General features: G+C 51.9%; 9 protein-coding genes across 10 annotated transcripts, besides 2 other annotated features; 6 read left to right on the forward strand and 3 right to left on the reverse strand.

Moving 5' to 3' along the window:
• Positions 1–905: 905 nt before the first annotated feature.
• Positions 906–2,331, reverse strand: EKO05_0010776 (Tyrosinase; the record flags this gene model as incomplete). Its single annotated transcript, XM_038943615.1, has 6 exons — positions 906–1,130; positions 1,182–1,308; positions 1,361–1,549; positions 1,606–1,886; positions 1,940–2,102; positions 2,150–2,331. 6 exons carry the CDS (start codon positions 2,329–2,331, stop codon positions 906–908), a joined length of 1,167 nt encoding a protein of 388 aa, XP_038793718.1.
• Positions 2,332–4,164: 1,833 nt separating this feature from the next.
• EKO05_0010777 (uncharacterized protein) lies at positions 4,165–5,552 on the forward strand (the record flags this gene model as incomplete). The annotated part of the gene is made up of 4 exons (XM_059637845.1): positions 4,165–4,639; positions 4,692–4,774; positions 4,818–4,941; positions 4,990–5,552. 4 exons carry the CDS (start codon positions 4,165–4,167, stop codon positions 5,550–5,552), a joined length of 1,245 nt encoding a protein of 414 aa, XP_059493828.1.
• Positions 5,553–6,280: 728 nt separating this feature from the next.
• Positions 6,281–8,359, forward strand: EKO05_0010778 (uncharacterized protein; the record flags this gene model as incomplete). The annotated part of the gene is made up of 6 exons (XM_038943686.2): positions 6,281–6,376; positions 6,423–6,582; positions 6,654–7,406; positions 7,458–7,758; positions 7,808–8,028; positions 8,079–8,359. 6 exons carry the CDS (start codon positions 6,281–6,283, stop codon positions 8,357–8,359), a joined length of 1,812 nt encoding a protein of 603 aa, XP_038793719.2.
• A 2,679-nt stretch (positions 8,360–11,038) lies between these two features.
• Positions 11,039–12,070, forward strand: EKO05_0010779 (Oryzin; the record flags this gene model as incomplete). Its single annotated transcript, XM_038943617.1, has 3 exons — positions 11,039–11,096; positions 11,140–11,363; positions 11,414–12,070. The coding sequence occupies 3 exons, from the start codon at positions 11,039–11,041 to the stop codon at positions 12,068–12,070; spliced, it is 939 nt and encodes a 312-aa protein (XP_038793720.1).
• Positions 12,071–12,191: 121 nt separating this feature from the next.
• Positions 12,192–13,998, reverse strand: EKO05_0010780 (Sulfite oxidase; the record flags this gene model as incomplete). 2 transcript variants are annotated; one of them, XM_059637846.1, is made up of 6 exons in its annotated part: positions 12,192–12,434; positions 12,486–13,430; positions 13,477–13,491; positions 13,541–13,670; positions 13,723–13,787; positions 13,837–13,998. In XM_059637846.1, 6 exons carry the CDS (start codon positions 13,996–13,998, stop codon positions 12,192–12,194), a joined length of 1,560 nt encoding a protein of 519 aa, XP_059493829.1. The 2 variants fall into 2 exon arrangements, with proteins under 2 accessions (XP_059493829.1, XP_038793721.1); XM_038943512.1 differs by lacking the exon at positions 13,477–13,491.
• Positions 13,999–16,245: 2,247 nt separating this feature from the next.
• Positions 16,246–18,099, forward strand: EKO05_0010781 (uncharacterized protein; the record flags this gene model as incomplete). Its single annotated transcript, XM_038947316.1, has 1 exon — positions 16,246–18,099. One exon carries the CDS (start codon positions 16,246–16,248, stop codon positions 18,097–18,099), a length of 1,854 nt encoding a protein of 617 aa, XP_038793722.1.
• A 1,721-nt stretch (positions 18,100–19,820) lies between these two features.
• On the forward strand, positions 19,821–22,000 carry EKO05_0010782 (uncharacterized protein; the record flags this gene model as incomplete). The annotated part of the gene is made up of 4 exons (XM_038943626.1): positions 19,821–20,020; positions 20,071–20,399; positions 20,450–20,668; positions 20,718–22,000. The coding sequence occupies 4 exons, from the start codon at positions 19,821–19,823 to the stop codon at positions 21,998–22,000; spliced, it is 2,031 nt and encodes a 676-aa protein (XP_038793723.1).
• Positions 22,001–22,179: 179 nt separating this feature from the next.
• Positions 22,180–23,617, reverse strand: EKO05_0010783 (Propanoyl-CoA C-acyltransferase; the record flags this gene model as incomplete). The annotated part of the gene is made up of 2 exons (XM_038943547.1): positions 22,180–23,332; positions 23,391–23,617. The coding sequence occupies 2 exons, from the start codon at positions 23,615–23,617 to the stop codon at positions 22,180–22,182; spliced, it is 1,380 nt and encodes a 459-aa protein (XP_038793724.1).
• A 1,343-nt stretch (positions 23,618–24,960) lies between these two features.
• Positions 24,961–25,004: a tandem repeat.
• Positions 25,005–25,089: 85 nt separating this feature from the next.
• Positions 25,090–27,828, forward strand: EKO05_0010784 (Cellobiose dehydrogenase (acceptor); the record flags this gene model as incomplete). The annotated part of the gene is made up of 1 exon (XM_038947317.1): positions 25,090–27,828. The coding sequence occupies one exon, from the start codon at positions 25,090–25,092 to the stop codon at positions 27,826–27,828; it is 2,739 nt and encodes a 912-aa protein (XP_038793725.1).
• Positions 25,724–25,755: a tandem repeat.
• Positions 27,829–27,989: the final 161 nt, after the last annotated feature.

Raw genomic sequence — 27,989 nt, forward strand, 5'->3', positions numbered from 1 at the left:
CTTCAAGTCGCTGGCGACTAGCAAAAGTTTCACCACTTTTTCCAAGAATTCGACATCATTGGGGCGTTATCTGGATGTTCTGATGTCGTTATGAGAAGGTTGCTGCTTCCGATTTGTGTGGTTGCGGTCGACGACAAGCTTTTGCCAATGTCAGGTGCCTCGTCGACTCCAACACGTCAACCCCATACAAGAAACAATTCAACAGCAGCGGTTTTCTTTTTCTTCATTTTCGACGAATTCTTCCCTCGCGATGTTGTATTCCTGCTTCACTCAACATACTGTTTGGTGTTGTAGGTTGGAGGTACTGTTCTTGGCTTAGGCAGTACCCAGAGACCAATAATCCTGGGCATGATGTTGCTATCCACCAGCTTGAGCACGTCATTTTCGAGAGTTCCTCGCCAACCAGGGCAGCAAATGTTAGCTCCCGGACATGCTATGCGGCAAAACAGAAACAACTGCGCGTTCCCCATAGGGAAGGAGTAGCTTGGTCAGTACATTGTGAAGCAGTATGAGCTGAGGAGCGCTCGGTCTGAACCGGAATGTTGGCTTAGCAGGCTCTCTTGGTTTCGCCAGCAGATGCGTTGCATGTAACAAGCTACTGTGTAACAGTGTATCGGCTGACCAGCCAATCAGCTCTGTTCTGTAATCACGTTTGTATCGCTGTCATGTCGATTTTCAAAATAGTCAGCAAAATCGACGAGTGATGAACGTCTAGCATTTGTTAATGCAATACACAGATACATCAGTGACGGGCAACATCATCTCGATAACTCGATTTACAACCACCTCTCTATCAAACACATTAGGTCCATCATGTCTATAAACCAAGAACCATCGTAATTATGTACAGAAGCTCAAAGTTGAAGCCACAGCTTGTGCTCTCTTGTGAAGTTTCCTCTTCACGCTTAAGCGTAGATGTAGCAGAACGGCCCAGCAAGAGTATTCATGCCGTCGCGCTGGGTGATGTTGGGAAAGTTTGCCTCGAACATGGATCCAAGAGACATAACGTCATCCAGGGTACCGTTGCGGGAGGGGGGTGAGTTCAAGAAGGTTATGGTATCAGCAATAGCGTACTGGCGGTTTTTGATGTCCTGGTTCTGCCAGATCCACCACACACGATCGATTTGAGCCTGAAGTTGTCAACGTATGCACAGATGGTACGAGCCGTTTCAATAACATACGTGGTGGAAATAAAAGTATGGGTCGGACGGCGAGTTGAAAAAGTCAGTGCCAGCATCACCTCCGATGGTGTAGTGACCTGCTGAATGGACGCCGATATACTGATTTGGGAAGTCACCCTGTACCCGACTGCGACAGTTAGTTAGCCTATGTCATCATTCCGCGAGATGCAAGTTCTTACTTCTGGAAAGTACGAATGTCCTTACTGTCTTTAATGAGGTCGGAAATGACTTTGTCAGTAGCACCCATGGATGCGTCCTTAGTCAAGTCACGACTGAGACAGCGGGGGTTGTAGCCGAGACCATCCGGCGAAGGGTTCTTGGGAACGTTGTGCCATTTGGTGTCAATAGGTCCGAGGTTCGCTGTCCAGCTGTAACAGTGTCAGCTGATCAGGCTCGTTGGTGGAGTGTCGCAACGTCGACTGACTTTGCCATAGGTCCGCTCTTGATACAACCTCCACCCTGGCCAGGCTGGAGCTTGATGAAGCAACTTGCGATTTGCCCCACACAGGTGTAATTCCTTCCTGCAATATACTCCCCGTCTCCCCCAATGCTAGTCTCGCTGCCATCAAGGAGGGGAGACTTCGAAACATCCTCAGCCCACCAAGCCCAGTTGTGGTAAGGGAGGTAACCATTGTAGCCGCACTCGTTACGCAGAAGTTCCTCGTATGCCCAGATATAGTAGCGGTGCCAGGCAAGAAAGTTGGCCTACGGACGATTAGCAAATCGCAATGGATACGATCGAATGGTTCAAAACTTACAGTTCCATGAACCCAGTACGTCTGCTTTACATGGGTAACGACAAAATCGTCGAATCGACTCTTGGCTCCGGCAGCGATCGACGAAGGCGTCACAGCAGGCTTCTCGTGGAGACATTTGACAGCATCGATGTAATTCAACTTCTCCTTCTTAGCCAGAGACGACCTAACAATTGTTAGAACTGTAAGTCATGGTCCTGGGCGATAACATACCATTCTCTGCGCACCCTCACGTTCTTCAACGTGCACGTATCAGGGCTAGGGTAGCCATTGAAAGCCGCATTGAGTCCGATATTGAATACACCTGCAGCTGCCAATGCTTCCTGCTCGCCGAACTTGAACGTTGCGCTAACGCTGCCTATAAGCGTAGCTACTGCGATGCCTGAAAAACGCATGGTATTAAGTAACGGGCTGAGCGATGCCTGAAGAAGGTCGTAAAAGTGAGTGAGGGGAGTGTGAAGTTGATGGTGCCCTGTTCTTTTTTAGACAACGGCAGACCTTTTATACAACGAGGGTTCGGTAGATTCCCGCACCTGCCATGTGGAGTTCTCGTGGCAAGAGGGGCATGTGCACAAGCTTTGTGCGTTTGAGGTTTGGTGCTTATCGGAAGCGGTAAAGGATCAGGGTCGAGAGTCAAGATGGCACCAACATCTCACGCCTCTCGAGGGTTGAATCAGTCCAGAAGGCCCAAACCTAAACCCATCAGTCGACATCAATGCTAAGAAGAGCCAGGAGCCATTGAGAAGGGGCACTAGAGATGTAAAAAAATGGCGCGATGAAACCAAAGGTTACAAAGTACCATAGTAGCTGCATGTTACTTCGAATGCATATAAAGCATCCCGAAACAGTCCAGCCTCAGGCCTCATAGAATACAGCTTGAGCTCGGTTCCGTCGACGTCTTTAAGGCACTGGTCTGGTCGAATATATTACAAGAACTGGTGCCGTGTCGGTCAACTCGAGAAAGACAAATTGGGCGGTCTCCAGTGTACGATTTGCCTCTGCAGGCACAGACCCACAGAAGGTTAGACTTAATTGGAGGAGCCGTGTCTTGAGTGTCTAGGATCTGACTGTGCCGCAACAAGTGTCTTTGAGTAGGATCAGGATCGCATGCGCATGTTGTGGCCAGGTCGGAGATAACATCTCAACCGAACGAATAGAGCACGCTCGCCGGTAATGCTCTGTCTTACTGCTGACACCGTTGTGTCCGTTGATGCTGTGTTGTTGTCTGCAGTGCGATGTGAGCGAGAAGCACAGACTACCGGTTCTCCAGCTTCTACCGTGTTGCCGCAAGTCTCACAGCAAAATAAGCGGCTCCAAACGGAAAGACGGCAGAACTGGTACCGCAGTTATTGGACGTTTCGACAAGGATCAAACCGACAAAGTGAGGATCGATGCCCGAGATGCAGGCTGCAGTGGCCCACTAGCTCTAGCGCCTTGGCGCGATTCCAACGTTCGCTCCTCGTACCGGTAAAGGCTGGGTGGCCGGCGGCACAGCATGGTCCCACATTTGCGGGAAGGATGCTTACCATTGTTCCATGACATCGCCTTGCCTACGCCACAGCAGTTTAGATACGCAGAATCACAGACTCCATGGTTGGTATGGCTAGACAATGCTCCATCCGAACCGATTGTCACTATTGCCGTCTTCCTATTGTTCAAAATTCGTTTTCACGAGTCAGTGTTGTGGGCTGCTGCACCACCCTGATCGAGCCCGTGGGCGTGAGCTGAGCAAGCCAACAATCCACATGAGGGACGAGCAGACACAAATCAGAGGGACTCGGACTGATGAGACCGACGTGAGAGGTTGTCATTGAATCTAGCGGTGTAATATATATCAACATTCGTAGAGCTACAACCATTCTCTCCGTGTCATCTCAGCCCTCAAAAACTCTCGATGGGCCTTTCACATCCAGGTGAACGTCTCCAGCCCTATAGCTCGGATCACTGGGGAGAGAACCCTGACATCCTGGTCTGGGCCGTGGGTACCACGCCGGGCCTCGGAAGTCGAGCCTACAAGAGACGGTATCGAGACAATCCGTTAACGATCTAAACAAGGGATGCTCACTCTACTGAGTGAACATCATCTTGCTGTGCCGCTTCCGAAGTAAATGAAATCACAGCTGGTCGCAAGTCTTGCGCAGGTTTAAGTAAATGACTTGTCAGTAAGCTCTGAGAGTCAGACGACCCTTTCTCCTTCGTTTCCCCACCTATCTTTAGTCTTCAACACCATGGCGGCGTTGGTAGCAGTTCCCAACGGCTCTTTATTGACCCCAGATTACATCGCATACACCAACGCACCCGTTCTTCTCACACAATTTGGAGCCTTGTTTGGTGTTGCGTCTCTTGTCGTAGTCCTACGATGTTACGTTCGAGCAGTCATGATCAAATCTTTTGGCAAGGATGACTGGATTATGCTTCTTGCTTACGCATTTTCTGCTGCGACTTTCGCCACGTACATCGAGCAGACGAAGGTCGGCATGGGAAAGCACATGGCCGTGATTACGATGAATCAGGACTCGTACCAGGAGCTCCTGCGGTTACGACAAGTTGCATCAATCCTTGCTAGCTTTGGCGTAGCGCTGGTCAAGATATCCATCGCCTATTTTCTGTTGCGACTCGTAGTACACAGGGGTTATGTGTGGTTCCTGCATGGCCTCAACATCTTCATGACCCTCTTTACATTCGCTTGCGTGGGCACATTGGGTAGGATCTCATCTCTCCAACTTTGATTCCAAGCTAACGTCTTCACAGTAAGTCCAACCATCTGTCAGACATATCCCGTCGATGATCCCCCATACAGCAAACCTAGTCATTCTAGAGCGCTTGGCGCTTGCCGTCGTATGCCCATGGCACATCATACTGACTGATCCTTCTTAATCAGATATGGCAATGCATTCCTGTAGAAGCTACGTGGAACGTGAAACTTCGGCCACCTCCGCATGGTACTGGGACGGCCAAGTGCTTCTCTCCCGAGACTTTCACAAACATAGGACTCATGAATACAGGTAAGGGCTGAAGACACGCAGACGATGGTTTCCACGCTGACTTGATAGTCATAACCATTGTCACCGATATAATGGTTGCTCTACTCCCCGTTCCACTCGTATGGCAGCTGCAACTCAATCTTCGCGCAAAGATATCGCTCATTCTCGTTTTGTCACTTGGCATCTTTGCTGCGGTTGCTGCAATCGTCAAAGCAGGTATTCAAAAAACGATCCTCGCTGACCCCGACCCTTTCGTTACCGACCGCTTCACTCTTTGGCGATTTATTGAGTTCGACGTAGGCATCATTGCAGCGTCTCTACCGGCCCTCAAACCTATGTTCAACTGGTGCCTTGGAGCTGCGCGCGGACTGACCACGAAAGCTCCGCGAGCGACCGGCGCGCCAAACTCACTCGGCTACCACAAACAGTCAGAACGCTCGGACAAGGGTATAGCGTTGGACAAGTACGATCGTCGGGCGACCAACACAGTCAGCATATCATCCAGGCCCCTGAATAACAATCCTTGGAGCGTGGGAGCAGCTAAGGACAGTGACGAGAGTATTCTACCGCTACACAACGTCGAGGAGAAGGGTAACGGAATTGTGGTGACACGGGACGTACGCATTTGTTGAGGATTTCATGGTGTTCATTGTTCATCTTTGTTGCCGCAGTCTGCTTTTGTATTACTCGAGCCTCTTAGGCGAATTGCAGGGAGCGTAGGTAGCGGCATAACCTACGTAAATCTTGAAAAACTCCAAATTTGAGTAAAGCTATGTAAGCCTTTACGAGAACCGCTCACTTCATGATGCCAGCTATGACAACGAAAGTGCACATCATGAAAACCTACGAGTCACCTGGCCCTGAGAATGTTATATGAACCGTTCTGTCAACGTCAATGATTCGATCATTCTCAGGTCTCACGGCGCGCTGCCCCGCAGCTCCCCCGCATACGCCAGACCGATCACTTCGGCGGGTATAATTTTGGTTCAATCAGAACCAAACGGTTATTGCAGATGAGTATCGACATCGCATAAGCCGGAGAATAGTGCCGTCGTCAGAACCGAATCAGTAACAAAGACATCAGCTTATGTCCGGGTAATGGTGACAAGACTGGATTGTGTTCCTAAAACAACTCGTACGAAGATCATTTCGCAGGGAACACCTGAGTTCCTAGCTACTTCAGGTAGTGAATTTTGCGGGCATCTTATCTCCGCGAACCAGACCATAGCCGCTGCCATTGGATTGCGTGAGCAAACTAAGCACGGCCGTGACAGATAGGACTCAGCTGATTCCATGTACTTATAAGTACAGTTATCCCATCACTGACATTCTCTACCGAAAACATCCCTATTATCTTGATATGGCGCCTGATCTCAATTCAGTGGGAAAAGATGAGCGCTGGGACTACACTACCCCGGGCTCAAGTGGCTATGATGTCCCGGACATTGTGTATAACGTAAGTGATGCATTCAAAGCTGTAAGTAGGTGTTGACAAGCAACAGGACCCCTCGACCAGGAAGCTCAAGGTGTTAACGATCGGAGCTGGACTATCTGGCATCCAACTGGCCTATCAGATTCAGAAGCATTGTGAAAATGTCGAACATGTGATTTATGAGAAGAACGCGGAAATCGGAGGAACATGGCTGGAAAACAGATATCCAGGTAATTCTCAGGATACTCGATTCAACCCAAATCAGTAGCGTCCATAAGTCCAGAGACTGATCACTTATTAGGCTGCGCATGTGACGTCCCTTCTCATGCTTACACACTCAACTTCGCGCTGAACCCTGACTGGCCCCGATTCTTCTCTCACGCAACAGACATTCAGAAGTACCTTCTGAAGGTAGTTGAAGTCTTCGACTTACGCAAGTACATGACTTTCAATACCGAAGTCGTACGCTCCGAATGGCAGAACGATAGCGGCAAGTGGAAAGTCTCGCTCAGACAGTCGTCACCATCCGGCGAGAGCAAAGAGTGGGACGAGGAGTGCGACCTATTGCTGTGCGCAACAGGTATCTTGAACAACTACAAATGGCCACAGATCAAAGGCATCGAGAAATTCAAGGGCAGGGTAGTGCATACTGCTGTGTGGCCGGAAGATTATCAGGAAGAAGAGTGGGCGGATGACCGTGTTGCAGTAATTGGCTCAGGCGCATCTTCGATTCAGACGGTACCCAAGATGCAACCTCATGCTAAGCACCTGGACATCTTCGTGCGTACTGCGGTCTGGTTTGTGCAGATTGCGGACAACTACGGCCAGAACAAGGAATACTCCCAGGAAGAACGCGACGAGTTCCGTAACGATCCGAAGAAGCTGCTCGCCCATGCGAAGGATATTGAAGGCCAGATCAATGGTCTGTGGGGTACTTTCTACTCTGGTAGTGAAGCGCAGAAGGGTGCTCAGCAGCTCTTCAGAGAGAGAATGAAGGAGTTCATCAAGGATGAAAGGCTTCTGCAGGGATTTACCCCAAAGTTCGAACTCGGCTGTAAGTGTTCCATTTCCTACCTCCATCCATTACTTTCCTAACAGCTTCCAGGCCGTCGCATAACGCCTGGAGACCCATATATGCTTGCCATCCAGAACGAGAACGTAGATGTTCACTTTACAGCAGTGGACGAGATCACTGCGGATGGCGTTGTTGGCAGCGACGGTGTTGAACGCAAAGTTGATACCGTTGTCTGCGCCACTGGGTTCGACGTCACGTATAAGCCTCGCTTTCCAATTATCGGCAGAAATGGCGTCAACTTGTCTGAGAAGTGGGAGAAAGAGCCACAGTCGTACCTCGGCCTTGGCTGCCCAGACATGCCAAATTGGATCATGTTCGTTGGACCTACATGGTAAGCAACCTTCCAGACTCTTTGACAACTCGTCTAACCACAATACCAGGCCAGTGGAAAACGGTTCTGTAACCGGACCTTTGCTCAGCGTCTGCGAATACAGCGTCCAGATCATCAAGAAGATGCAACGTGACCACATCAAGTCCTGGGTTCCACGTCAAGACATCACAGACCGTTTCAACGAGCATGCACAGGAGTGGATCAAGCACACAGTCTGGAAGAGCGACTGTAGATCTTGGTACCGCAATAACGAGACTGGTCGAGTCAATGGTGGGTTCCCATCTCTCAAACTCTCTTGTTCGTTACTGACAGGTGTCTAGCGGTCTGGCCCGGCTCCTCAAACATGTACACCGAAGTCATTGCCACTCCTCGTTACGAGGATTTTGAAGTTGAATACCAGCACAAAAACCCCTGGGCTCATCTCGGCATGGGACATGCACTTTGTAACAAACAATTCCCAGACTCGGATGTGTCGCCGTACCTGCAGTTGGAGAATATTGACCCGAAATGGCTGAAGGCTATTGGATACGATGGGCCTGCAGAAGAAGTGCAGCAGACAAAGGAGGAGAAGACACATGTTGGTACAGACGGATCGACATAGCTACTTAGTACTGATCCAAAATGATGACAGTGCGCACAATGGCAACATCTATTGTAACAGTGTTAGTAGAAAAATCATGGATGTCGACGAGCTGATCAAGAGTATGTTGTTTGATATTGCGCGCGACGTTCCACATGTCAGCTATGCAGAAAGCGTATCACGAAGAAAAGCAAGGATACTGAGAAGATTGACTTGTGCGTTCGTGCTAAGCCAGTATCTCATCTCAACGAACCCGGGTTCTCCATGCCAGCTTCTGTATAAACAGCTATGCTTCCATCTCCGATGCCATCTACGCCCGCGCTCGAACTCGTGGCGGCACATGGACTCCTTGTGCGACCTGAACGTGAATCCCACTGATGATCATTGACTGGTAACGAGCGTGGACAGTCTTAGAGAGACAAGAGATGCTGCTGCCATGCTATGTTGTGGAATCAAGTAACGCGGCTACATCTGCGTCTGACGATGATGGATCCTCATTGGAATTTTGGAAGCCCCTAATATCACACTGAAGCGTTCGTTTCTTGGTGAGTCAGTACTGCTGGAAAACACGTTTTGGATGATCAAAGTTCATCAAATCGTCCGAAATCGTAGGCTCCTCTTGGGCTTCGCTCGCGTAGAGTTCTTCTGGTAGGACGACGGAGTTCGTACGCCCCTGTGACGCAGTCTGAGCACAATCTGTACCGTCTCGAGTAATCATGCTTGCAGACAATCGATCTGTATCTGGTACAACGCTGGGATCGCTCTTTCGTCTTTCCGATTGGCCAACTTCAGCCTGGCTATCAGTCGTCTGTGTTCGCGTTGATCCACTCGCGACTTCCAGACATGGCGACGAGCGCTCACTTGGCGCAGCGATTTCAGCCGAACCCGCCCTTATCCTCCGTGCCTCTCCCCTGCCAATTCTCGTGCGACACAGTCGATCATACCTGAGCTCTCTCTTCTTCATCACGAAAGTGTCTTCCACAGCGTCCGCTTCTAGCCCATAAGGCAAGCGACTGCATATTCGTTCGACATCCCCGTTCGCTCGCTCCAGTTCGTGAACTTGTATGTGCAATGATTTCTTCGTCTTCCCATTCGCTGCTTTGCGGGACACATGCAAATACTGAGGTTGTGAGGTTTGAGGCCGCGACGGACGTGAAGAACGTGAATGACGTGGGGTCGGTGAGGAACTGTTAGCTTTGCGAGGACCTGTACCGGAGCACATGTTGAAGATTTTGCGTATAGTGAATGGAAGGAATGTCAGTTAAATAGTGGGATACTGAATAAGTGAGCGGACGATGTAAGTTGATAGAGAGGGAGAAGCTTGATAAACACACCAGTTTATCCGGGCATGCAGGAGCGAACTAGAAGTTAGCAAGATCATTGCTGGTAAGAGTAGGATAAGATCCATGGAGGTGTTTGCAGGAAGGCGCTGCCAGCCTTGATGTATCTCATTGCTAGCTTTCCCACTCATTCCGCCACCGATTGCACTCGAACACGACCGAAATGCAGCGTTCTTGTGCATGCTCGAGTACCAGCCAGTGCTTCGAAACTGCATGGCTTCTGAACATATGGTCTGCTCAGTCCTGAATGCCAACCTCCCTGAGTCGTATCAATACCTCTTTCAGAACATCAAAAGAAAATATTACAAGCTGCATATGATGTCGAGATGAATCCAGTGTCGAGACCAGTCAGCAACCCTTTCGAGCATGTGCGATGAAGAAACATAGCGTTGTGTTAGGCGGCAACAATCTGATGCAGCTCTAGGCTTCTCCCAGATCGGCAGGTACTTATGAATGGTGATGGTAGTTCGAAGAGAGCTGCTCATGTGGTCGAAGCCGAGAACTTGCCGATCAGCCAGCAAGAGCCGCCGTCATCGGCATAGCCAACCACATTACTATCTTCCGTTAGGTCGCACGCTGGCGGACGTGCAGCAGGCTACGCCCCTGAGCTACATACTGTGCGAACCTTAGCTCTACGTTGATCTTTTCCCCTGTCACACACAGACTTACCCAAAAGCATGTGCATTGTTTATCAAGGGTTGCGCTGCGAGAGACGACCAGGCGCCGTTAGTTCTGAGAATCAATATACCTTCACTTTCAAGTAATGGCAGCGAGAAGACTTCCAGCATGGTTGTGCTGCTCGAAAACTCCCGACACAGGAGCTGTGGTTAGCTGTGCCTCAGCGCGACCGAGCAAAACAATGATGTCAATTTATTTCTTCGATTTCCAGGGGAACTCGGCTACTCAGGGCTCGGCAGCTACCGAAGCGAGCGGCTGAGGCGCTGAATGTAGAAGGAGCGAAGTCCAGATTACCAGGTACGATGCGCTTTGGCCAAACAGCGTCAACAACTATCCACCGCATCTTTAACCTCGCAGCCCAGACTACACTTGGTCTACAATCTTCTGTCCGTAATGCCTACAGTCACGAGTTCATTTCCACCCCCAGTGTAGATCATGCAACTGAGACTCTTGGCCTGGACTACGAGAGCGGAAAATTGCCAAATAAGGCAGAAGTTGGGAACGACAAGACAGCTGTCTAGAGACGGAAGTACTTGGGAGCTCCAAGTCGCTCGTATTGCTCTCACGAAATCGGGGTTTGGGACTGTATCAACTATCGTGACGTGTACAAGTACATCAATTCACTTCGTAGCTTTCGAGGCCAGACAGTTCGGATTCTCCTCTGTCTCTTTTCCTCTTCATCATGCAGTTCTTCGCCCGCGAAGTTGCTCTTGTAGCAGCTGCGACACCCTTTCTGACGAGTGCTGCTCCGCTCTCTGCGCGCCAGGCCGATGAACTAAATAGTTCCTGGCAAGTACAACGTTCAGTTGAAGCCTGACACGGATGTTACCTCCATCGCCGCCCATCACAATGTAATCCGCGAGATTCACGCTCGTGACATTGCCAAGCGTGATACTGTGGCCGAGGAAGAAGCTGGTGTTGAGCGCGAGTATGGCTTCGGTGACTTCAAGGGCTACGCTGGTGCTTTTGACGCGGCTACCGTTGAGGAATTGAAGTCTCTGCCTGAGGTAAGTGATGCAGCTATCTAGACCATTCGCAGCGCTGACACGCATGCTAGGTTTTGAAAGTTGTCGAGGAGTACATCATGACCACCAGTGCGCTTGTCACCCAGAACAATGCACCTTGGGGACTCGACAGCATCTCGTCACGCACTCGCGGTGCTTCGAGCTACATCTACGACAACACTGGTGGACGTGGTACCTTCTCCTACGTCGTGGATACCGGTATCAGGACTACTCACATAGAGTTCGGCGGCCGTGCCCAGGTTGGCTTCAAGGCAGTGGGTGGCAACAATAACGACAAACAGGGCCACGGAACTCACGTTGCTGGTACGGTCGGTGGCAACACCAGATCGCCTGCTCGCTCGCCCGAAGTCCTGTGCGTCGGTAACGTCCAGAGCACCGACGCTCGTTATGGAGGCAGTACCGGGTCGAACTTTGGTCCTACGGTCGGCGTCTTTGCTGCTGGCACTGGCATCGTGACAGCTTACTTCTCGGATACCTCGACTGCTACGTTGACTGGTACTTTAATGACCTCGCCTCACGTTGCTGGTCTCTTCAGCTATCTGCGTGGCCTTGAAGGCTTATCGAGCGCTGCCGCTATCAAGGCATGGGTGCTGGAGCTGGCTACACCAAACAGGGTTACTGATACCCAGGGTTCTGCAAACCGGTTGGCCTACAACGGCAACGGCCGCTTGAGGGAAGTCAGAGGATGAGAGAAGAACGAGGAGGAAAAGGCATCTGGAACACGCTGTAGTTCTTTTTCAGTGATAATACCAACCATGTCATTTATCTCTCCTGATATGTGCTATCCAACTCTCCTTTGCTGACGATAATTTACTCTGAGGGATCACGACCGTCGCGTTTCGTCATCTCCTTGATGTAATCCTCGTCCGTCTCCAGATCGAACGGCACAGGACGCGTGAGCGGCAAGAATGGCAGGCCCTTGTCTTCAAACTGCTTGAGTCGCTTAGCAGTCATTGGTTTTGACTTATTGACGCTGTAGAGCTTGACTCGATGGCAAGACGACGTAACGTGCAAGTCCCAATTCCAGGCACTGCGGACGTATGTGGGTTGCGTCTAATTGACCGTCAGTATAGGAACGTCAGTGTAAGGACGGGGGAGGTTTACGTTCAAAGCGTCGTCCCAGCACCTGACACAGAACTCCAGCCATCCCTCTGCGTCAACAGGACACTCGAATGACCAAACTCTCCAAGCGTGGAAGTATTTCTTGCTCACGTTCTCATCTGGGACTTCGTACCACACACCTCCACCGTCGTTGCTAACCTCGACACGTTCTGGCCATCCGCTGCCGCTGTATGCCCACCCGGTGAAGGTAATCTTGCCGTCGTGGATGATGACCTCGTTGTTGACGGGGGTCATGATTGCGGACGAAACCGGCATGGTCTGAATACTGAAGCCGTTACTGTACGTCACATTCTGTTTGCCCATCTGCGGCGTATAGTAAAGGTATTCCTTCATCTGCACGGGAGCCATCGAAGGCTCGGCAATGACGTTGATTCGGGTCAGCCATTTGCAGCTTCTCGCTCCAATGTATCCCATGACCACGACACGAAGTGGGAATCCGTGGATTGCAGGAAGGGGCTCGCCGTTCATTTCCCAGGCGAGCAATACTTCGTTGATCTTCATCTTACGGGCAGGGACGGAGACGGCGTAATTGTATACCTGACCTTTCTTGAAGTAAGTGTCTGCTCCGAAGAACTCGAGGTGGGCACCATTGTCTTTCAGGCCACCGCAGTACTTGATGACTTTTTTGAGGGAAACACCAGTCCAGCGTGCGGTACCGATAGCACCTTCGCCCCAGGGAGCATTGATGAGTTCGTCGCCGTCGCCGGGGTACTCGTGGATTTGCTCGATGCGGCGGGTTCCCGAACACTGGAGACTGACAACTGTGGACTGGCGGGGGAACTTGGATTCATCCTGAAGGTCGGCGAGGGTAATCTTCTTTGGATTGTTGACTAAGCCTTCGACTTCGAAGAAGTATTTGCTAGGGTCGATCTCTGGGATACCTCCGTGGTTGCGGACGAAGAAATCGGGATTCTGGGTGATCTCAGTCTGTACATGTTAGGTTGAGCGTTGAGATCGATGAGGAAGAACATGCCTCGACTAGTCGTTTCTGGAGGGCTGTCAGCGTATGCCTAAGCATTCATAGTTTGTGTACTCACCCTTGGCGGCTCGCCGTTGTATGGAAATTGTAGCACGTGGATCATGTCTTCGCTCTTCTCTTTCTTGACGTACTCCCAGGAGATGTCTGGCATATCTTTCAGGGTGGGTCCCATTGCATAGTGGTAATGTCTATTTGCCATAAGCTGACTATTTTCCGTTGGACGCAGGCATGTACACTTACTTCCAGCGCACTCCTTCTAATATGGGGTTTGTCTTAGGCAACGGCTCGAACTGGAACTCTGGAGGCTGATGCTCGTTAGTCTGATGTTATTCGTGATTGTGAACAGGCACTGACCACAGGGAAGTCGTATTTCGCCATGATCTCAGCTGCCTTCTTCTTCTTCTCTGGGTACCTCTCCCACTCAATGTATCCCTTCCATCCTTCCCGCTCTTCTTCGAACACTGGCGGTTCGCCCTGCACCTCAAAAGGCTTATGATTAGGTTCTGCAGGAGCCATTGCGGAGTTTGGTTATCGATAGCGAAAAGGGTCTGCTGATGAAAGCCCGCTGCGCCCGGATTGCGGCTGCACAGTGCTTTTGTACAGGTTCGTAGCTTTCCAGATTCAGCCGATCATGACTTCAGGCTTACTGACTGCTCGCTCAAGGGTGGTGCTGACAGGCGACGAAGCTTGTTGGGGTCTGCAGCGGATAATCCATGTGTAAGCGTGTTACAGCCTTCCATTACTGCGAATTGGCGAATAGGGACGCGTGGATAGAGCCTAGTCACGCAAAGTTGGCAGTACACTTGGTCAAAAGGTGCGTCATTGTGATGGCCGTTAAATCGTTGCCAGACAGGGGTCCGCTTGAGGATCGAATAGCGTTAACTCCGAAATCCGAATGACACTCATCTGCCGAGAGAGATTCGAAGCAAATACGAGCGTTGCGATCATAGAGGTCTGTCTACACGCTTCATTCCGAGGCTGTTGCGAGGGTGAAACTGGCACGGATTGATCTCGTGTGCTGCTGCACGTGTTATTCGTGAGGCTTACACACAATGTACGAAAGACATGGGGCCTCTCAGTGAGGTCAGAGTCAAGAGATGATTGGCCGCAGCACATGCGCAATGCACTGATCGATTGACAGCGTCTTGGATACGACGGTTGCGGCAGGGATGGGATTGTCGTGCGTGGTGTTGATCAAGAACGAGGTGCGTCAAACACGGCAGTTGCTCGGCCATGTGCAGGGCGCGTTTGGACAGAAAGGGACTGGCGACGAAGAAAAGGTCTGGCCTCGGTACACACGTCCCCGCCCAAACACGGCGCCGACCCTTTCCTGGAGCGTCTTACGTGCCGCAGTTGTCTTCAGACTTGCTCCTTGGTGCAATTGTTGTCGCAGCTGCGAAGGCTGACGACAAGTCTACTCTGCCGCACTCACAACCTTCATCTCATCTCGCGTGCAAATAGCATATGTGAGGAACGAGAGAGTCGACAGGGCGAGACTACGAGGGCTGTGGCATATTGAATCTAGTTGGACTCAAGTATAGCTCTGATGAAATACTAGGCTGCGAATGCTGTACGGATTGCTTGTCTGCTTGGTCTAGTCTAGAAGCAAGCTCGTCGGCGCCCACTCGCTCCGTCACGTGGTGCGACTGCAGGAATATCAACGGCCGCTGAGCGATTCTTATTGGTCAGTGCAGGATCGCCTGCGCCCGTTTTGTCTGTCGTAGTAGCAGAAGCATCATTGAAGTACAAGGCGGCTTAAGCCGCAGATAGTCGTTGGAAAGTCACCTGGTCAAGCGCGGTTGGTGCAGGACCTTTTCAGTACACAGTCATGGGTCAAAACATTCACTGAATAGCGTAGCACGAGAATTGAGACAGAAGCCCATGGATATGCCGGGGCCTAAGATCCATCGAACATGCGGTTCGTTCGTGGGTTCTTGTTTGTTTGCTGTATGTGTGCCCTATACGTCGTGCGAAAGAAGGGCACAGGACCCAAGTTGTTGAAGCACGCTGTGCCGGGCTACAAAGTGATGTGGACGGCAATCAGGATGCTGCTCTACGCACACACTAAACTTTTATACTATGCTTTCATCGCCTCTTTATCGTGAAAATCATCGATGCCCTTGCTGCACGCTTCCTTGCTCGTGAGACTTGTATGCGTTGACTCGAGTAGCGAGTGAGACTTGATGTCCCACACACTGAAGCTGGGTATGAACATGTCGCAGAAGACATTAGGAAGGCAAGGCTGTTTCATGCTGAGGAACCTTAAAATCAGTCACAACGGAGCGTGAGCATTTTCCTCTCAACTTGCGGCGTCGCTCACACGCTGCCGGCACTGTGTGTGCTTGGCTCTGATAGACGTGTCGTGTCACGCGTCTCGTCATGCACGGAGCATGCTGCGCAGACGCCAGTAGCCGAGTACTGATAAGTTCTCTCTTCCTTCACTTCAGATACGATCTTAGGATCCATCCCCTCGGACTGTGATTGTTGAAGTGCTGTTGTTGGCATTATGCAGTGCAGCCGTCATAATAAGTGGTTTCAAAACAGTATGAGCGCCACAGCCACAGCCAAAGCGTTCGGCCGTTCGGCCGTCGGCACGCACCGCCTCTCCATTGTGCCTTCCATGTCTCATACCTCCACGACATTCGCGACTGCCTCCAACGCGGCCATGACAACACAACCATTGCGCTGATGTAGCGCGTGAGTACGCCAATACCTACACTGTTCTACTCAAGACTGGAGCGACCGATCTCTACAACCGCCGCAATGCCACTGTTGACCCCTTCCCGCATCGCCGTGGTGGTCATCGCCATCTCGCTCATCAGCTTCCTGTGGACATTCGGCCTCCCCCACCGGCTCGCCGAGCCTTCACTACCCATAATCGAACACCCGGCAGACGAAGTGAAGCTCCACGACCCAATTGCGCCCGCGCCTGTCGTCCACACGCCACACACGACACCCCCGAAGGTTACGCCTACGCCAACATTACCCGCGGACCAGCCGAAGCAGGAAGACGATCACAGATGGGACGACAAGACCAGGAAGGCAAGTCACACCGGGGTGCAGACACTGCTACCTGCGCCAAAGGAGACGGGCGCTGTTGGGCATGATGAGGATGGAGGCAGGTGGAATGATCAGGAAAAGCCCAAGGACAGTGCAGGCAAGGGTAAGGCAAGTGCGGCTGCAGCTCCTACGACCCTTGTGGTAGAGGTATCGCCAGCACCCGCCGCTCCGAACACGACCACAGCAACTCCTGCACCCAGCTCCTCGAGCGCACCAGCTCTGCATTCCACTGCTCCGGTGCTCGCTCTCTGCAAGGATGTTCGCAATGCTCCACACGTCATGGTCGTCATCAAGACCTCGAAAGCGGAAATCCACAACAAACTCTCTGCGCATCTTCTGGGCTTGCTCTCCTGCGTGCCCAATTTTGCCATCTTCAGCGACCACGCTGGCGAGATTGACGGCAATCCTGTCCACGATGCGCTCCACAACATCAGCTCCGCGGCGAAGCAAAAGTACGACGAGTTTAGCGAGTACAAGATCATTACGGCAGACCCCGAGTACAAGCCAGACGCAAAGAAGACAAAAGATCTGGATAAATGGAAGTTCCTGCCCATGGTGTATCAGGCCTATCAGATGAACCCGCATGCCAAATTCTACGCCTTCATTGAAGCAGACACAGGCCTGAGCTGGACGAACCTGCTGCAGTGGGTGGACAGGCTGGACTACCGGATTCCATACTACAGTGGCGCACAGTCCTTTCTCAATAAGGTACAATTTGCACAGCGTGGTTCTGGCATTCTACTTTCCCAGGGTGCTCTGCGAAGATACGCCAAATCCTATGACGAGCGCTATTTAAGCGAATGGGAAGCGCGAGTGGGCAAGGAATGCTGCGGTGACATGGTTCTTGCAACCGCTCTTGCGGACGCGCATGTCGAGCTATACACCTCGTGGCCACTCATCCAAGGCGAGCAACCGAACACACTCGACTACACGCCGAAGCAATGGTGCGCACCAGCCGTCTCTTGGCACCATATGGACAATGACGCATTGAGAAAGAGCTGGGACATGCAGAAGAAATGGACCGAAACCCACGGCTGGGAGAAGCCTTATCTCTATCAGAACGCTTTTGAGGACTACGTGCAGCCACACCTGGTCGCGCAAAGAGAGAACTGGGATAACATAGGCTCCGATACAAAGATCACTGCGCAGCGGGGTCACCAGAAGCAAACGGAAAGCAATGACGAGCACAGAGCGGGAGAAAAATCAGAAAAGGCTGCCTCGCCGCCACACCGACGAGAAGACAATAAAGAAAACAAAAAGCCAGAAGGTGGCAAAGAGGCTACTGACTGGGCAAAGATCAGTACCATGGTTGAAGACGGCGCCGAAAATCCTGAAAGGTGCAAGAACGTCTGCGCCGAGGTTGAGGACTGCCTCCAGTGGCGCCATACCGTGCAAAATGATGGAGAGTGTCACCTCAGCAAGGTCATTAAGCTTGGCCGTGCGACTGGAAAGAAGGAAGGCGTGCAGCAGTGGACGAGTGGCTGGATGGTGGACAGAATCAAGGACACTGTGAAGAAGTGGGAGTGCAAGAAGGTGAACTGGAAGTTCTACCAGTGATCAGAAGTGGTACGAAAAGCTAGGCAGACACTCCTATATGGCGTTTTGGTGCATCTTATAGAAGGGTTACAGCGCCCACAGTAGTTGGGTGTGCCTATGTTTGACTGGATTGTTCTTATACTGTATACCCTGTCCGTGTAGCTGTTCAATATTACCCACCCAAAAAGCTCGTGTTTATCCCTGATATGAGGGCCTACGTACTTGACTACGGAAGATTCAACTCATGTATGTCGTATGATCACGTAGCTGCCCTCTACTGTGTGGCTGACAGACAGCATGAATCATGCACCAGAAGACATAAAATAACCCAAAAATTGATAGACGGGGAGCCGAGGCAGAGAAAAGAATGTAACCAAACCCGCTAGAACTCGCTAGACAGCTGACGCGCTTTCCCTCGAGCGCTTTTCCTTTTCTTCGAACTTCCTCACATCACCTTTCCTCGGCACACCATTTTCAGCTCTACCGTGCATTGACTCGTCGATTGTAGCGTTGAGATTCTTGATGAACTCAGATCAGCTGCAGGATGTTAACCTCAGCCATCTCCTGAACCTGCCCGTAGCCACAACCCTCTTGTTGGCGACGAACCATGACTCTTACTTTTGTGGACCTCTGCTTAAGAATAATTGGGACGGTCTTTCAGCTCTGCCGTGACCCTTTGTGGCCAGTGCAGGGATCTTACAGGAACTGTCTTTGCATCAGCAGCACCAGTAACAGCGTCACCAATCGCATTGCACATGCATCGGAGATCGAGAGGAACGAACAAGTAAACGAGTGAGGACGTCAATTCCTGTTTCTCACTCTTGTGCGTGCAGATACCGCCCCTACGCGAATCTCTTAATTATCACCTTTCCTCGATCCTTCAAGGCACGATCATGTCACAATGGCTTACTCAAGCACACAGTTTCTTCTCCTTTCAAATTCTGTACTCTTCTCAGTTTTGATGGGCCTTCAGACTGCACAGGGCACTATCGCAGCTTCACTGGACGACTACTCATAGGTCTTTGTTCCGGATCAGAAGTGCTCGTGAACGCAAGCCTGCATCGGAGCGCGGCGGATACGTCTGCATACAATTGTTTCAAACGTCTACCTCACCTTTCGGCAGCAGCCTACCGAAGCTGGTAACGTATGCGCGCTATACCCGTAGTGACGATCTGAGGTGGTATGTATACGTAAGCCGTCCCTTCAAGCATTTCAACCCTTTACCCATGGATATCCTATGGTCCGTTGGTGCTCGACTCCAGACTTGCGGATAGATAACACAAAGCAACAACCACTTTTTTGTTGACCAATTGTTCGACTCCAGCCAATATCCTGCACTTGGACGATAGGACCGTCGCTAATAGGCTGCGCTCTGACGTGCTGACCCACTCGCATAGCGACATCACACTAGCCTACGTCGTCCATAACGGCAACTGTCGTTGAGCTTATTTCAAAAGCCTAAATTCGGAATGGCGATCCTATCGCAGACAACGGTTCTCAAGGAGTTATTGCCCACGTTGCTGATAGCAAGCGATCTTCGGCGCTACTACCGGATGATACCATGTGCGTGGGTCTGCACGTCAACGGCACTGTACCTTGGCTTGCGAATGTCGCACCTCGAGCGACAGTCAAGCAAAGGCTAAGTACCGGCGGAACGCTTGTCGAAGGTCTTGTCGTACCTTGTCACCTCTTCGGTGTTCCTGCCATACCCAAGCCATTGCTCGTCATCTGATCAAGTCAAGATGGCTGTTCAGCTACTGGCCCAAGCCGAGGGCTACGGCATCATCATCGGTCTCTCTGTCTTGTTCTGCTTGATCATCGTCGGCGCTGTGCAGATCCAGAAGCGGTATCTCTCGGAAGACAGTGACGAGTCTGAGATGTTCATGGTCGCCAATCGATCTGTGGGTACAGGGCTGACAGCATCAGCGGTATTCTCAAGTTGGTAAGTTCCCATATTATTGGACTGACGACTCCCGTCTGACAGTCTCGCAGGATGTGGATCAACGAAAGCGTCTTCGCAGCAGCATATACATACAAGTGGGGCATCGCACTACCCATCTGGTGGGCAAGTGGCCTCTCCTTCCAAATCGCTCTCATGGCTGTGCTCGGAATTGTTTCAAAGCTGCGAGTCCCGTATGCGCACACCTCGCTCGAGATCATGAAGATTCGTTACGGCAAATACGTGCACTGGCTGTTCATCTTGTTGAACTTGATCAACAACATCTTCGGCTGCGGCAGTATGATATTGGCGGGTGCACAGCTTGTGACAGGAATGACAGGCATGCATGTCGTCGCTGCATGTATTCTGATTCCCGCTGGAGGTAAGGCAACCGATTCTTCGGCTTGTCTGAATTCACTAATCCATTCATAGTCGTCATCTATACAGTAATGGGTGGTTTGAAAGCTACGTTCTTGACCGATTTTCTCCACACCGTTGTGGCGCTCATCCTCTTGATCTACTTCTCACTCGCAGTTTTGACGAACAAGCATATTGGTGGCGTCTCGGGACTCTATGAAAAAGTTAAAGCGACAAACGACTACATCCCGGGCAACTACGAGGGCTCTCTCCTGACGCTGAAGTCCAAGAGCTGTAAGTGCTCGCAAATCTCTCTTCAAGTTCTCTATCTAACTAAATGCAGCTGTTCTGTTTGGTCTAGTCCTCAAATTCGGTAACCTCGCGCTCGTACTCATGGATACCGCGTTCTGGCAGAAGTCGTTTGCTTCAGACGTCAAGTCCACTGTGCCAAGCTATATGCTGGTGTCAATCGTCATTCTGGCAGTCCCATGGTGCACAGGCACCATCATCGGCCTTAGTGCTCGTGCCATCGAACACACTCCGATTTGGTTCGATTATCCCAACACGCTTACCCTAACTCAGGTCAACTCCGGAATGGTCATGCCTTATGTTTTGCGCTCTCTGCTGGGCCATGGCGCCACCACTGGCCTCCTTGTCCTGGTCTTCATGGCCATTACCAGCACTGTGTCTTCCTCCGTGATCGCAGTCAGCAGTATTATCTCTCTCGACTTTTTCCGCACGTACATCAACCCCAAGGCGTCCGACCGCAAGACTCTTTCGGTCAGCCACTGGGGCGTCGTAGTCCACGGATGCTTTATGGCCGGCTTCGCGATCATGCTGGAATATGCTGGCGCCACAAACAACTGGTCAACATACTTCCGACCAATCATCGCCTGTCCAGGCATCATACCGCTCATACTTACGCTCCTATGGTCTCGTCAAACACGACTCGCTGCCCTCCTTGCTCCAGTCCTGGGCCTCGCGTCAGGAGTCGCAACATGGCTGAGTCTGTCCTGGTACTGGGGTGGCGCGATCAACATCAACACGACGCAAATTCAACTTCCAGGACTGTATGGCGCCTGTGTTTCATTTTTCTCCCCTGCGCTATACTCAGTTGTCATCTCTCTCATCAAGCCAAGCAAATTCGACTGGCGCGAGTTTCTCCGCATCGATCTTATCGAGGACAAGACAAGGTCCGGGGAAAGCTCGCCGCCAGAGAGCCTTGCTGGGAATGAGATTGTGGATGAACCAAAGGGCACTGCTATCGACCACGGCCGTGAGAAGGGCAAACACCGTACGCCAATCCATCACGTCTCGAACGCACAGACGCCGCTTGAGGAGGTGGTGCATCCGTTCGACGAAGAGACACTCAGACATGTGAGGAGGTGGCTCAAGATCGCGAGTGTATACTTTGTCATCAATGTGCTGACCACAATCGTGCTGTGGCCGATGCCATTATACCGAAACTACATCTTTACGAGGACGTTCTTCGATGGATGGGTCACGGTGGCGATCATCTGGCACTTTGCGGCTATGTTTGCGGTTATTGTGTATCCGGTTTGGGATGGCAGGCATGCAATTCTCAAGGCAGTAAAGGGGATGAAGGCGGAGTTTGTAAGACGCTGATATGTGAACATGTGCTTCCAAGTTGTCATTTTCTACATATAGCTAGAATTCCACTTCACATTGCGATAGTAACAAAAAGTCGGTGACAGCTGTTCCAACTCAGACCACGTGGTTTTACGTCCACCGCTAGCGGCAGTTTGATCCAAATTCGATGGAGTGCAGTTGCATTTGTCTACTCCTCACAATCGACTCTGGATCTTCTCCAGTGTGTCACCCAGAGCGTACTCGCTCCGTACTGTTTTGGACCTCACTCTGTCTCCGTCCTCCTTCGTGACATACCGAGCCTCTACAGCGGGATTGTAGTCGAACTGGCTCGCCTTCCTCACTTTTTCATCGCTCATCTTGACCGCCTTTTGCCCATCGGCACGCTTGTACACTGTGATGACTACAGCTCCGCCCAGGCCCAAGTTGTGCTGCAGCGCAACATCCGGAGCATCAGCCAGTCGATTGTTCGCCCATCCGCGAAGCTGCCATGTCAACTCTGCGCACTGTGCAAGGCCCGTTGCGCCAAGGGGGTGTCCTTTGCTGATGAGACCGCCGGATGGGTTTACTATGGGCCCTTTGCCGCCGTATGTGATATCGCCGTTGCGCACCATCATGTGTGCTTTTCCAGGCTCGCTAAATCCTAGGCCTTCGAGGAGAATCAGTTCGTTTGCAGAAAAGCAGTCGTGCAACTCAGTGACCTTCACGTCCTTGGGACTGACTCCAGCCTCCTTGAATGCAGCCTGAGCGGCACGCTTGGTCATATCATATCCGACAAGATCCATCGACGACGTTGAATACAGCTGAGGAGAGTCCGTGAGTAAACTCTGGCCTGCCATCAAGATAGCCTGACCTTTCAAGTGTGGTCGAGCATCTAGGAACTTCTGGCTGACAATCACTGCCGCACCCGCGCCATCGCTTGTGGGACTGCACTGCAGTTTGGTGAGCGGATAGTGGATCATGGGAGACTGCTCGATCTGTTCCAAGGTGTATACGTCCCTGAACTGGGCGTACGGATTCTTCTGGCTGTGCTCGTGCGATATCCTCGCGATCTCAGCGAAATCACTTGCCTCGGCGCCGTACTTTTCCATGTACTCCTTTCCAGCATTGGCAAAGTACTGTGCATTAGGCGGCGTCTTATCTACCCCACGGGTGTCCGCCATCATTCGCATCGACAGTCCCATGGGCGATGGACGATCGCTCCATGTTGACTTGATTGAACCGGGCTGCATCTGCTCGAATCCGACCACAAGAGCACAGTCAATTGCGCCATTCTTGATCAGTGTGCGTGCAAGATGCAGGCCCGTTGACTCTGTAGCACACGCGTTGTTGGTATTATAGATGGGGATGCTGTACTCAGTCAGCCTGTTCTACCTCTGAAGTCATATCAAGTGGATTCTAGCCGTACGTGCTCATGCCGAATTGGTAGAAGATCCTCTGTCCACTTGTTGTATCACCATAGCAGTAGCACGCGACTCCTGTCTCCACATCGTCGTAATTGATTTGGGCATCTAGCATCGCTTTCACGCCCGCCTCGTAGCCCATCTCGGGGTAAGCTCGCTGCTGGCGCGGCTTGATGAACTTGGTGATGCCGACACCAAGCACATACGCGGGGACATTGTTTTTGTGTGCCATGGTAAGCTGTCGTTTCAATAGTTGAAGAATCAAGGCAATCGCCGCAAACAAGACCTGAGTTGGACTTCATGTTGTCGGTGATAGCATGGCTGGCGGGCCGAGGTTGTAACTTCCCCACCTTTTGGCTCCTCACGCACTCACAACCAGACTTTCGACTCGCTCTCCAGCCTCGTCAAATCTGCAATCACCATACGTCGACAGGCAACTCGACCGTCAGCCCGCCAATCTCGTTTTGCCCCTGGCCGAACTCCGACGTTCGTTACTTGCAAATTTGGTTGCTTTGCCTGTATCCAGATAGCCGGTGAAGCAAGCAGTGTTGTCAGCGTGCCTTCATCGACCCAATTCGCTTCCCATTACCTTGTCTTCAAGCTTCCACTCTGGAGCATGCTGACTCGAGCAATAGACTGGGAAGTCTGAGCGACTCTAGAGCCCACTTTCGACGTGGCCAACACCGTAATCGTTGGCTCCAGGGCTCACTGATTGTGGTCCTCGAGGCTACCGCTATGTCTTTATCCTCAATTTTGTCTCATATTCAGTTCATCTTTCTCGACCCGCTGTCATCTATCACACCAGGAGGATGCTGTAGCCGCGTGCTGGGCGATGCGCTGTTGTGGATCCCAACCACGGCGAAAGTTTTTGGATGCTTGTTTCACCTTCATTTCAATCTCTTTTCGTCTATCTCCACTCTGAAGTTTTCAATCTTGCCATCCTTTCGTAGCGAATTCGAGAGCGCTGTCTTCAGAGTCCAAGCGCCTTCTGAATGCATGCAGCAGGCGCATGAAGCCAGTTTACGATACAGGTGCCGAAGAGTCTTGAAAGGCGCGGCAGTGAGGTCATCGATGTTTCTAAACACCATGCTGACTGTTGACGAGATTGCGAGGATGAATGTCTCCTGCGGCACTTGACTCGGCTGTGTGTTTCAAACAACACGCTGGAGATCCACAGCAAGATCCGAAACACCCTTGCCGACCCGATAAAATCCCAATCGCGAATCATGAAGGCCATATTCAGCATTACGGGACCAAGCAATGTCGATATCCACAAAAGTTTCAGCCGCATGCGTGGCTGTTAATTAACTTCCCGCGCCGGTGTCGGTCCCGTTGAACGGTTTTGACATGCGCAGCGCCTCTGGAGAACTCTTTGCCTGGAATGCATTGTCCAGAAGCTGGGATGCTGCTCTCGCGACGCTGCATCATGAGCTTGTTTCTCGGAGCAAGGCTCAAGGAAGGATTCAACCCTGGACGTGATAGATTGAGGGTGGCTTGGGCCCGCCATGGTGAAGATTCAGTCGCAATACATAACAGCTCGTCGCACTCTTCGATATCGAGCACCAACTGCTTGCGCTTCCATTCATTCTTTCGTTCTTTCTTTCGTTCATTCGTTCTTTACAGCCTTGACGGCTTTGCCATTCTTTTTGCAGGCCGTGCCTTCATATCACACTCTTTCCTTCGAACAACACCAGTATCGTCGAAATGGCACGTTCATTCATCCTTTCTACAGCGCTCTTCGCGCTCCAAGCTATTGCGCAGACGTCGTCTCCCTACACTGATGCTAAGACTGGCATCGACTTCCGCGGATACACTGACGCGAAGACGGGCTACACCTTTGGTATCGCTCTCCCCGAAAAGCCTACAACCGACTTCATCGCCCAGATCCAGGCACCTATCACCAATGGAGGCGGCTGGGCTGGCTTCAGCATGGGTCAGTCCATGACTGGCAACTTGTTGGTTGTTGCATGGCCCAACGACGGCGAGGTTGTCTCTTCCTTCAGGAAAGCAACTGGATACACCAACCCCGCAGTCACCACTGGCGACTTCACCATGAACCCTATCCCTGATGGCACTTTCGTCAACGAGACAGCTTTCTCGTACACCTTCTTGTGCAAGAACTGCATCAGTGAAGATGTTGCCACTGGCCTTGTCATCTACGACTCTCCCAGCACCAACATCGTCGGCTGGGCCTTCTCAGACGACCCTCTTACGGACCCAGCGACTGCTTCTTCCACACTGACCTACCACACTGCTGGTTTTGGTGCCTTTGGTCTGCCCATGTCCAACGCCACCAGCGCTGACTTCGAGACCTGGGCAGCGATGGCCGTTGAGGGCAGCACTGGTTCTGGCTCTGACTCTGGCTCCGGCAACTCTACCACACCCATCAGTGGCGGCAACTCAACCACACCTGTCGCGAGTAACACCACAGCTACTATTGCCAACGCCACTTATGATTACATTGTCGCTGGTGCCGGTCCCGCCGGTATCATCGCTGCCGAAAGAATCGCGGAGAGCGGTGCCTCTGTTCTGCTCATCGAGCGTGGCGGTCCTTCTTACGGATTCACTGGCTACTCTGACAACTTGTCTTGGAACGACACTGTCTCCATGTATGATGTTCCTGGCTACGGTTACTACCTCAGCGATGTTGGCACGCCTGCTTACTGCGATGATACTGCGGATATGGCTGGCTGCCTTCTCGGTGGTGGAACCAGCGTTAACGCCATGATGTTCGTCAGGCCCCAAGACAGAGACTTCGACGACAAGTGGCCCACAGGCTGGAAGTCTGCTGACGTTTCCGCTGCCGCTGAGCGCGTCTGGGAGCGTAACCCTGGACAGACCCACGGTAGCGAGGACGGCAAGCGTTACAACGACGAGTCTTACGACGTTCTCTCCAAGTTCTTCGCCGCCCAAGGCTGGGCTGAGACCGACTTCATCAAGGACCCCAACTCTAAGACTGATGTTTTCGGTCGTCCTCCCTGGAACGTTGCTGATGGTCTCCGTTCCGGACCGGTCAGGACCTACCTTCCCCTCGCTCAGAAGCTTAACAACTTCAAGCTCATGATGAACACCAAGGTCATTCGTGCCGTCCGTGAGGGTACATCTGCTACTGGTCTTGAAGTCGAGACCGCTGACGGCAAGCGTGTTATCTACAACGTCAACGCTGGAGGTAGTGTCATTCTCGCCGCTGGTTCCATGTCCACCCCTCGCATTCTTTTCAACTCTGGTATCGGCCCTGCTGAGCAACTTAAGATTGTTCAGTCTGGAAGCAGCGGTGTCACTCTACCTGATGAGGCCGACTGGATTGATCTTCCCGTTGGCGCCGAGATCAAGGACCACCCTATTTTCACCATCCAGTTCAAGACCAGCACCAACATGTCCTCCACCCCTAAGACTGTCCTCACCGAGCCTGACCAGACCAAAATCGATCTATTCGCCAAAGGCTCTGGCATTCTCGCTCAGTCTGGCCAGCGCCTCAACTGGTGGTCCTCTGTTACCACCTCCAAGGGCAATGAGATGTTCTTCCAGGGTACTTGCAACGGACCCTCTGACAACACCATCCAAATGAAGGTTTACCTTACCCATGGCGCCGCGTCCGTTGGCGAGCTTGGTATTACTGCCGAGGGTGCTACGGAGTTCATCACCAACCCCCACATGACCTCTGAGGAGGACACCGAAGCCATCACTATGATGATGGACCGCCTCCTCCAGATGACCAGCGGCTCCAACTCCACACTCAGTATCGTTGCTCCTACCGGTGTTTCCAACGTCACCGCCGCTGATCTGATCAAGTCGTTCAAGACTGGCAGCCACTACGTCGGAACAGCTAAGGTTGGTACCAAGGGTGACGCTGGTGTTGTGGTCGATACCAATACCAAGGTCTATGGCACCGATAACCTTTTCGTTGTCGATGCTTCCATCCACCCTGACCTGCCCACCGGTAACACCCAGGCTATCGTCATGGTCGCCGCTGAGGCCGCCGCTGCTCGCATCCTTGCTCTCGGTAGCAGCAATGCAACCACACCTACCACTCCCACGTCTGGCGCCACTTCTGCCGTTGCCGAGGCCACCAGCATCGCTGTCATTCCCAGCGGCACTGGCTCGCCTGCTGTCTCTTCTGCTGCCCCTATCGGCACCGGCTCACCTGTCGTTCCCAGCGCCCCATCCATTGCTTCTTCCCCCGCTGAGCCCGCGCCCACCGCGTCCGCGCCCGTCGAGTCCTCCGCTCCCGCTGTTGCTGATGCCTACGGTCGCTGCGGTGGTACCGGCTGGACTGGTCCTACCCAGTGCGCCCAGGGATGGATTTGCTCTAGGCAGAACGACTACTACAGCCAGTGCATGCACAGCAGCTCTCGTCGTGCACAGACTGCGCCTGTCGTCCGCCGCGACATCAAGAAGCTCAACCGTGTTGCACAGGAGGAGAGCTTCCTTGACATGTATTAATTCACTGCACAGGGTGAGTGATGTTGTAAAAAGCGCATTGTAGACTTTCTGTATATATTTCCAATTTCGATTCTGCTCATACCAGGAAATGACCTGAGCCGTGATACACGTGATACTGGGATCCAAATCTATGCTTGTAGAACGTTGATCGCAAACACCGC

This window comes from Ascochyta rabiei, chromosome 20 (assembly GCF_004011695.2).
Source record: "Ascochyta rabiei chromosome 20, complete sequence".
In the NCBI taxonomy this organism is placed as follows: Eukaryota; Fungi; Ascomycota; class Dothideomycetes; order Pleosporales; family Didymellaceae; genus Ascochyta; species Ascochyta rabiei.